The sequence below is a fragment of the Rosa chinensis genome, chromosome 1 (genome assembly GCF_002994745.2).
Source record: "Rosa chinensis cultivar Old Blush chromosome 1, RchiOBHm-V2, whole genome shotgun sequence".
Lineage (NCBI taxonomy): Eukaryota > Viridiplantae > Streptophyta > Magnoliopsida > Rosales > Rosaceae > Rosa > Rosa chinensis.
The window spans coordinates 18956081-18966241 of NC_037088.1; the positions used below are offsets into that span (position 1 = coordinate 18956081).

At 38.1% G+C, this 10161-nt stretch overlaps 1 protein-coding gene across 1 annotated transcript; it reads left to right on the forward strand.

Annotated features, from left to right (window-relative positions):
* Positions 1-4764: 4764 nt before the first annotated feature.
* LOC112202973 (G-type lectin S-receptor-like serine/threonine-protein kinase At4g27290) lies at positions 4765-6592 on the forward strand. Its single transcript, XM_040519690.1, has 2 exons — positions 4765-5794; positions 5890-6592. Exons 1-2 carry the CDS (start codon positions 4765-4767, stop codon positions 5910-5912), a joined length of 1053 nt encoding a protein of 350 aa, XP_040375624.1. The 3' UTR covers positions 5913-6592.
* Positions 6593-10161: the final 3569 nt, after the last annotated feature.

A 10161-nucleotide genomic window follows, 5' to 3' on the forward strand; every position in this document is an offset into this window, starting at 1 on the left:
TTCAAATGAACAACAATTGTAGTCCTCTGTACATTAAGAGAAACTAGCATGACTTAAATTGCAATTATGTTTTTGTCTGAGATTAATGTTTTCTTTCCTCAGTTCCAACTTGTTCTGGTTGGAGAGATTTCCATAAGGAATTAAAAAAATTCTTTTGGTTCTCTTTTTAATTTGAGATGACTAAACTTATGATTTGAGGAAAAAACGAAGTGAGGAAACACCAACAACAACAAACTACTGTAATTTGCAATCAAAAAAAAAAAACTTAGGGTTTAGTTTTTGTTGTATTGCAATGAACACACTAGATCTTCCCAATCAAGTTTTTGAATTGAAATTCAACCTTCAAATTTGTTTCATCAAAGCAAAAGAGAGACACAGGGTTGACTGAAACTGAAGCTATGACCGAGTCCAGTATGCACTTTTTTTTTTCCAAAAACACAAGAGTAAGGGTTGGATTTGCACGAGCAAACAATAAAGTTGAATACAAGTTGCCGCTACCAAACCCCCCATCTTCACCAGCAACAAACAAATTTGCTAACTCCACCAACTCTAACAGCCAAACATGTTTATGAACAGACAACAATTATCCCACACCCACTTCTCTATCTCCTCACCCCTTCCCTTCAACTATGACCCTCTTCTTTCCCAATTCTCTTCATCTTCAATTCCCTTCTCATCCACACTTGATCACCCAATTCTGATATTGCAAAAAAAAAAAAAAAATTCATTCGTTCAAATTCTGGTTTTGGGTTATAATTTATCGCTATATAAACCATCTGGGCTAGATAGATCATCAGACTAGGACAAACAACAGTAACAATTCGAGATTAAAAGGATTTCTTAATTACCTGGACTGCAGACAAAGATTCGGCAAGCCCACCTGTTGATTTGCTGTGCCGCCACCGAATACTGGGCTTCTCGCGTCTTCGTTTATTTGATGCGCAGAAACCGCTTAGAGATTGATAGAGACAGAGAGGTTATTTGCTTCGCACAGAGAGAGATAGAGAGAGGTGTTGGTTTCCGGTTGTTTGCTTGAACTGTGCAGAAAGGGTAGACAATTCTAGGGCTTTTCAGAATTGAAGGAGGACGAACTGTGCTTGATCTGTCTGGTTTTGGAGGTACAGATCTGGGTTGCTTTTAATCGGTGGTGTACATATCATTTGGGTTACCTCTGGGCAAGAGAGAGTGGTGAGGTACTGGGCAAGAGAGAGAGAGAGAGCGGTTGTGTTTGGACAAAAAGAATTAGGGCTGTTTTGTTAGAGGGAAAAATAGAGGGAAGATTATTTGGATTAGCGCCAAAAGTAATACGGTGACGTTTATGTGTTGCCAAGTCTTCTTTCCAGTTTTTTTTTTTTTGGTACAGTAAACATATAAATGAATTTTTACGACGGCAAGATAAAAATCCGTCGCAATTGATTACAAAGTTACTACGGCAAATATTTTCCGTTGCAAATAACAAGGATTAATCACGACGGAACAGTTTCCGTAGCAATAGGGTCTCTATTGCGATGGCAACTATTGCCGAAGTAAAAAACCGAAGCAATTGCAATTCTTTTTAGTAGTGGTATTTCCATAAAATTACTGAGTTCCTAGGATGAAAACTAGAATGCCAAAAAAAACGAGTCCATGGAACAGAATGAAGATGTGTGCGCTTCAAATCATATGCAAGAGCAACTGTTAGCTTACCATCCTTTGCAGATTTCCAAACCAACCTATCCTCCATACCATCCTTACAGGGGAGAACAACCTTGACAATTTCATCCCAAATAGGTGCACAGATTAATTGGAAAATAGTAGGACAAACCCAACAACCATTGTCAATGAACTCTGAAAGATTTCTTTGAAGTGCTGCAGCTACTGTCATTGGAATATTCAAACGATCAATGATAGAAGAACCCAGCCAATTATGATGCCAGAAGTCAAGCTTTGTATCAGAACCAATAATCCACTGCGAACCATTCAAAATATCATGAAAAGGAGGACGAAAACCAGGCCAGATGGAAGAACGCTTATAATAAGTACATGGTTGCCCCAATCTATTGAAAAACGATGATGTAGAAATTTCGAAGCCATGGAAGAAGAGGTTAGCACATCCCAAAATTTCGTCAAGAGAAAGGCTTTATTAAGAACCGGGAAATTCTTAAGACCAAGCCCTCCTTCATTAACAGGAGAGATATGATTACAAGTATTTATACTTGTGAATATTTGTATGTATCCTTAAACGGTATCTAAATTATATATTAATTATAATATTTAATTTTATTGTATAAATTTAATTTTAGCAATGGATAATTGGATCCTGATGTTTATGATAGCAAAATTATTTGTCATTATTACCTCTAAAGCAAAGAAAACTCAAAATAATAAGGGTGTCTTTTACTCTATCAAATGACACAGTTAATAAAAGGTTTTCAAAAGGAGGATGCCCTTGCACTTTTAATTTCTTCATGTTTTGTGTACTACATTAGTGAAACATCATCCTATAAGGGTGCTCATTAGATCCACATTTTCAATTTATAAAATAATTGATGGAAAAAGTAGTGATTTGACAAGATTGATTAAATTGGAAAGCCATAGGTACATGTGATGAAATTGAAAATGTGGAGACACAACTGATTTAAGGTGTAAAGATAAGAGATGTTTTTTTTTTTTTTTTTTTAAATGGAAAGAGGTCAGCCCTTTTATTAAAATTCAGCAAGCAGTATAAAAAGCAAACACCCTGAGGGGGTCGACAGAAAGAATAAGGGTCAACAGAAAGAATCGTTCCTTAGAACCTCATGAAACCCTATTCTAGAAGAATAACATCCCAAAAAATCCCAAGTACACCCACCTTTTAGGAAATTCACGCACCATTATTCTAACAAAAACCAAGAAACCTTGAAGCAGATATAAAATTGTTTCAACTAAGGCTCTGGCTTTTGCGACCCAAAACAAAATTAAACAATATTATAAGCCATGGAGCTCGAAACCATCTAGCCCCATAGTAAAAGGGTAATCTAGCCCACTTGAAACCCTAGCCTAGTGAGCCCAAAGTTGAAGCCCAGCCACTCCAAATGCAGGCCCAAAGGGTAGGGTAAAACAAAAACCTAACTCATTGAGCCCCCATATGTCGTTCCAGCCAAACACCACCAGCCACCGACATTCACCGTCAGAGCAGCCACACCATCATCTTCGTCCTCCCCACGAAGTCTAATGAACCCAACCGTGTCCGCAGCAATTCCTCGATTGGAAATTGATCCTGACCCAACGTACCTAGCTGCCGGGACAACGTCCGACACCATCAGCTCCTGCTCGATCCCAACAATCCATCACCTCTAAGGTGTCTCCGATCGGATCTGAACCCAGTTCGACTTGAGCCCAGCCGTCAATGAAATCCCATCCGACCTCGCCCAAAACGAAAGGCCCAACGTCACTTAATATCACTAAGAAAACTCACGTCTTCGCAGCCAAACTGACCGCCATCATGGGACATCGTCGAAACCAATCGTCGCTGCCACCAAGTAGGGCAGAAGAAAGAGGAGTGATGCCACCCTTCCAACTCCAAATTACCGAGCCACTACGTAGCCAGGAAACCTCTCCACCGAGAGTTAAGCAATTTGCAACACCGTTGCCGCCAATCAAGGCCGGCTGCGGCCTGAGGGTTTCTCGAGAGAGAGAGAAAGAGAGAGCATATTTTTTTCAAGATAAGAGATGTTTAGCACAATCTTTAATTATGAGTATTCGGTTGAGCCTGATGTTTCAAATTTCCAGTTGTGTATAAATAACAAAAAACTAAACAGTTTCATGTTAGAATTTTTTTAGTTTAATTTACAAATAACTTATACTGTTGGAGCAAAAGATAATTTTTTTTTTACTTATAGTTAATTTTTAAAGAATTTAACTAAATAAGATAACTATCACAGTTAGAAATGCTAATAATGAAGGTTTTGCTTGGTAAAAATCTCTAAAACCTAGATTTACCACTCAAACCTAGAATTCCCTGGAAGAGAAGAAGTCATTTTTTGGAGTACTCAAGTCGAAACCTAGCTTCTGAGCATATCAGTGAGACCCCACTTTAGCCCAATCAGAGGCCACTCTAACGGGAATCGGTTTTCCTTTCCCTATGGCCACGTACTTTTGGCAACCAAGATAGGAATGGATTAGAGTACATAATTGGATTGGTTTGGAATAATAATGGATTGGATAAGGATTAAGGAATCCTTAACCTTATTCTTTGTTTGTTACATTAGATTTTGAATTGGATTGGAACTTCCTCATTTTCAGACACTTCTGGAAATTTTCTTTTGCTAATCCCTCTGCTCGGCTATGGTTTGGAAGCATCGATGGCCAGTGAGATGAGAAATACGACAGCTTCCACTTTTTCACCAAGACGCACACGTTCTGCACAAACATTTGTTACTGAGCCTGCTCTGTTAATCCACACGCTGCTAACTGAAGGCAGGTGAGCGGTGAGCACCCACCTAGGTGGGCTGAATAATCTCTGTTGACCTTATACATCTTAGTTGATTCTCTAAAATATTGAAACATTATAGATAATTACACATATGGTCGAATTTGGTCAAGTATTCACCTCAATTCTTCTCCCAACCAAAATCTTCTCTGCCACAAGACTTGGTCTGCCTATGATCGTTTCCACAAGACTTTAGCTTCAGTCTCCTATGACTATATTGAGTACAAATGATACTTAACTTTTAGCTTCATTCCACAAGACTTGGCATGAACCTTTTCTTCCCAACTCTTCTTCCTCTATCTCTCTGTTTCTAAATGGCGTGGCTCTTGTGTTACCGTGTAACACTGCTCTTATCGCACATCCTGTCATTCTGTACCTGCCAATACAAAATAGTACCAGGACAGTATATCACTGGTAACCACACTTTGGTTTCTTCCCTTGGGACCTTTTCATTGGGCTTCTTCAATCCTAACGAAAATTCTACTAAATACTTCCTTGGCATACGATTCGACACATTCCCAAATACTGCATTAGTATGGGTTGCTAATAGAGAATCTCCACTTGATTCTCCAGGTTTCTTTATGATCAGTGGGGATGGAAATCTTGTGGTGTTGGATCAGACTAGAAATCTTGTCTGGTCAACTAATGCATCAGTATCTACTTCTGCAGTGAATCACACGACTGGATTACTAGAGGATACCGGAAACCTTGTTCTGAGCTTTGAAGAAGTCACTTTGTGGCAGAGCTTTGATCATCCCTCTGATACTATGTTGCCTGGCATTAAAATTAGCTTGAACAAAACGACTGGCCAACAAAGGCGCCTTACATCCTGGGCTGCCCTTGATGATCCACAACCCGGAAAGTTCACCTTCGGAATAGATCCTGAAGTACCAATTCAAGCCTTTACCTGGAAGGAAACTACTCTGTATTGGACAAGTTCTATGTACATCGGCAAGGATACAAGAACAGATTTTCAAAATCCAGGTGGAACCGCGTCTTTCCTTACTCACAACTTTGATGTTGATGAGGTTTATCTTGCTTACAGTGTCTCAGATAGCTCAGTAAAATTGAGGGTCTGGTTGAATCCTACATGGCAATTTATACTGCTGCTGTGGCAGGGTTCTAGTAAAACGTGGTTGGAACAGGGGAATTTACCTGCTGATAACTGTGATTTTTATGCTCATTGCGGTCCCAATAGTGCCTGTCGTAGAGGTGAACCACTGTCATCATCATGCAAGTGTTTGATTGGTTTTACAGCCAAGTTTCCTAACCAATCAGCTGTGGGAAATTGGTCCAGTGGCTGCGTTAGGGAAAAGATGTTAACATGTGGTAATGGCATACAAGGTAACTTTTCAAAGCTTGAAAATGTGAGACTACCGGATCATTCTGTTCTGTTAGAGAATAGGAGTATGAGTCAGTGTCACTTTGATTGTCAGCAGAACTGTTCTTGCACAGCTTATGAGCATGTAAATGACACAGACGGAAGTAATAGTGGGAAATGTTTGGCATGGTTTGGCGAATTACTGGATCTAGTAGAGAATCACTACAATTCTGAACGTGATATGTATATTCGTGTTCACGGCTCCGAACCAGGTATATATTTCATTTCTTGCTATTATCTTTATGGATGTGTGAAGTAAAACCTTCGCATTCTATTTAAGTTGAGGTCAAACTCATTAGCCAGAAACTGACCATTGCTTGGAGCTATCTTTATTAATAGCTAAGCACCAGATCTTTGTCTGTTCTGTAGGCAAGATGGGTCTTTCTGTTAATTCCTTGAAGAGGACTCTTGTAATTGCAATAGCCTCTGCAACAGTTGGATTATTTACAATAACTTGTGGCTATTTCTTATGGAAGAAAAATTTGGGAAAGAAAGGTCTCTCTCTCTCTCATGTGCAGGCACATGGATTCTAGTAATCCATAACAAATAATATTCTAATAGTAATATTGAAACAGGGAGGATAGCAGTAAGAATGAGTGAGAATGTAAGTAGTGTTAGTGCAGGATGTGGGAAGAAGGATACAAAACTGCCACTCTTCAGTTTAAGGAGTATATTAGCAGCTACAAAACAACTTCTCTGAAGTGAACAAACTTGGAGAGGGAGGATTTGGCCCTGTTTATAAGGTGACATTTCTATAATATGCTCTTAATACAGGTACATTTTTCTTCATTTTGGTACTTTCCCCAGGTTAGTTTTCCAAATTAGTTTTGAGGGTAAGGTTTGGTTGTCTTTGCTTTCTTTCACTATAGGGAATTTTGCCAGAAAATCAAGAAGTGGCCATAAAGAGGCTATCAAAGAAGTCTGGGCAAGGACATCATGAGTTCAAGAATGAGTTGAAACTTCTAGACAAACTCCAGCATACCAATCTTGTAAGGTTATTAGGTTGCTGTATGGAAGAAGATGAAATGATATTGATCTATGAGTACATGTCTAATCGAAGCTTGGACAAATTTTTATTTGGTATGTATGCTTGTGACTTCTAAGATTTAGGTTTTTGACAATGTGACGTCAAGTTTGAATTATGCTAAATTTTTTTGTTCTTTCCCTATCTTGTACAGCTTTCGTCTGAATTCAATATTCTAATTCTATTTCTTCTTCTTCTTCTTTATGATATGTCCAATCAGATTCTTTTGAAAAGACGAAGTTGGATTGGGATATACGCTTTCAAATTATACAAGGTGTTGCTCAAGGAGTATTATATATCCACAAATACTCTAGATTGAAAATCATCCACAGAGATCTAAAAGCAAGTAATGTTTTGTTGGATGGAACAATGAACCCCAAAGTGTCTGACTTTGGAATGGCGAGAATTTTTGATATAAATCAAATTGAAGCAAATACCAACAAGGTTGTTGGGACATAGTAAGTATAATAGCCCATGATTTATATTATTTAAACTTTTAAAATCAATATTGATGCTCATTATTGTACTGTTCTTACAACGGCTACATGTCTCCAGAATATGCACTCCATGGTCATTTCTCTGAGAAATTGGATATATTTAGTTTCGGAGTACTGTTGTTAGAGATTGTAAGTGGAAAGAAGAATGCTTATTTTTATCACTTTGAAAATTCACTGACACTTGCTCAATGGGTAAGTACTAGAAAATTACTTGTTTGTTTCTACATTGTTTTTAAACATTGCATATTAATTATGCAATTTTTAAAGGTAAGGTTAATCAGAATGCAAGAGGAAGATTAATGGGATTATATGTATAAATCTTACGTATGGGAATTATGGACAGAAGGTAGAGGAGTGGAGGTAATTGACGTATCAATAAGGGAAACATGCCGGATTCATGAAGCTTTGAGGTGTATCCATGTCGGGCTTTTGTGTGTTCAAGAAGCTCCAGCTGATCGACCAACAATGTCATCCGTGATTCATATGCTTGAGGCCGATGAAGCTACTTCATTTCCACCCTCCAAAGAACCTGCTTTTTCAACACGTAGAAATTCAAGTCCTGTTACCACTTATTCTAACAATGTAGTTACTATTACTTTGCCAGAACCTCGATAGAGCTTCAATAATGTTTGCGTTTCCTATTTCGTGCTTCACAAGCGGAAGCCTCGTTTGGACTGATTTGAAATTGGAGGGAGGGAACCATTCGCCGTTCACGGCACTTTTTATGCTGGCTTGGTCGTGTGTTGTCAATGTCCTTTATTCCTATTCTCAAATTGATCTTGTATTTCTCTATCTTCTGGATACGGAAATCCTGGCTGATCACTAATTTTTAAAATTTTGTTGCTTTTAGGTAAAAAAATTCAAAAGCAACTTGATCAAAATTTACACTATCTGACGGGGTGCTTATAGAAATTTACAAAATAAGTTTTCATAAGTTAGAAGTTGAATTGTCTATTACTTATTACTTTTAGATAAGCAATCCAATATGGATGAACGTACGACTAATATGGTTGAATGACTTATCTTGGTCCTTCTAGAACTAACAAAAAATAATTGTTTGGATAGAGACGGTCATCGGAACCCATGGAAGTGATTTGAAAAGTTAAATTTGACTTTTAGCCATTCGTAAGACTTGACTTGAGGATATGGTACAAAATTTGATATGTTAAACAGTCACCAAATTGGAATCAGCTCCTCTCCGCCCGAAGTGAGCGATGAAAATAATTGATTGAGATTTGTCGGTGTTTCTTTCACTATTTGGTCTCCCTAGACTTGCGGTGCAAATTGAGCTATCTGCATACGCTCCCGCACCAGATATTATTATTGTGGATGATGGAAATGAGAATAGGATACTTATATAGCTTTTCAAAAATATAGTATAGTATAGAGATCGATAGATAGTCTAAGTTGATTGTAATCAAGTAATTGAATTGAATAAAAATCGAATCTTGCTAAAAAGGTATTTTTGATCAATCTTCCTTTGTAGTGTTGTTGGGAGCTCTATGCAACTCAACTCCATCCTTGTCATGTTTGATTTTCAAGTTCCCATTCTCATATTAAAAGTTTCCGCAATTTCTAAGCCAACAATGACAAGAACATAAAAGGATTAAATAATAAATCAGGATAGTACAGGTTAAAAACAATGACTGAAGAAAAGAAGAAGAAGCAGTCAAAGTGATCAATATATAGGAGCTTATTCAGCACACCGTCGGTTAGTAGGGCGCTAGTCAACTGAAATCAAAGTCAGTTAAAATCTGATTTACTAGCATCATATCACATGTTTTGCACGTGGGGACGTTAAACAACAGACCTAATGGAGAGGAAAATGGTTGGTAGGGCGCTAGTCAACTGAAATCAAAGTCAGTTAAAATCTGATTTACTAGCATCATATCACATGTTTTGCACGTGGGGACGTTAAACAACAGACCTAATGGAGAGGAAAATGGTTGGGCTTGGGATTCTGAAGAGTAGGGGTGGGCATAAACCGAACTGGGAGTCGAAAACCGGCCCAACCGGGTCGGAAAAAAGATCCGGTGACCGAACCGGATTAAAAAAGCATTGAAAAACTCATCAGCCGAACCGGACCGGATATTTCCGGTTCGGGACTGGTTCAGCCCTTCAAACTGGCCGAAGTCAACCGAATTTGACCGAATTTTAAATACATATATATTTCTTTAATTTGGAGTCTCTTTCTTATTGGATGATTTTTGTTTATGTTGCACCTTACCACACACAATCGCAATCCCCTTATATAAATTCTCATAACCCTAAATCCCTAACGATAGCAGCCTCATTCTCTCACTATGATCTCTCTCTCACCATCTCTCATTCTCTCTCTCAAGTCTTACCATCTTCCACAAAAACTTAGGCCGCAACTAAATTAGGCCATGTCCTTTTAGAATAGATGAGGCCTTCATCAGATCCGTCCACCACGTCGCCCACTGCAAGGTCGCCGTTCTCGGTGTTTTCCATCATCAAGTGATCTTCTTCATTGCATGTCATATTCTATTCGATTTGGGTTGGGTATTAGATTAGTTGTTCAATTTTATTGTCTTTTTAGGTTGAGATCAGATTGGGCTTATATAAGATATGATTATGATTATGATTATGGTTTATGATTTTTGAATTATGTATTGCAGGATATGGAATCATAGATCTGGAAGGGATGGATGAGATGAAGCCGGAATTTTTTTCTTTTTTGATGCGATATGGGAATTGAAAGCTATGTTTAAAGCTTTGATATTTTTTTGTTATTAATTTTTTTTCTTATGAACTATAGCAAACCCAGATCGGTATGTTTGCTGAGATT

What these genes read in the sequence shown, in the direction of transcription:
- LOC112202973 (XM_040519690.1), top strand. Translation starts at nt 4,765, where the DNA reads ATGGCGTGGCTCTTGTGTTACCGTGTAACACTGCTCTTATCGCACATC. An exon ending in ATGTGGTAATGGCATACAAG is followed by an intron (nt 5,795 to 5,889) that starts GTAACTTTTCAA and finishes GATTGTCAGCAG; the next exon opens with AACTGTTCTTGCACAGCTTA.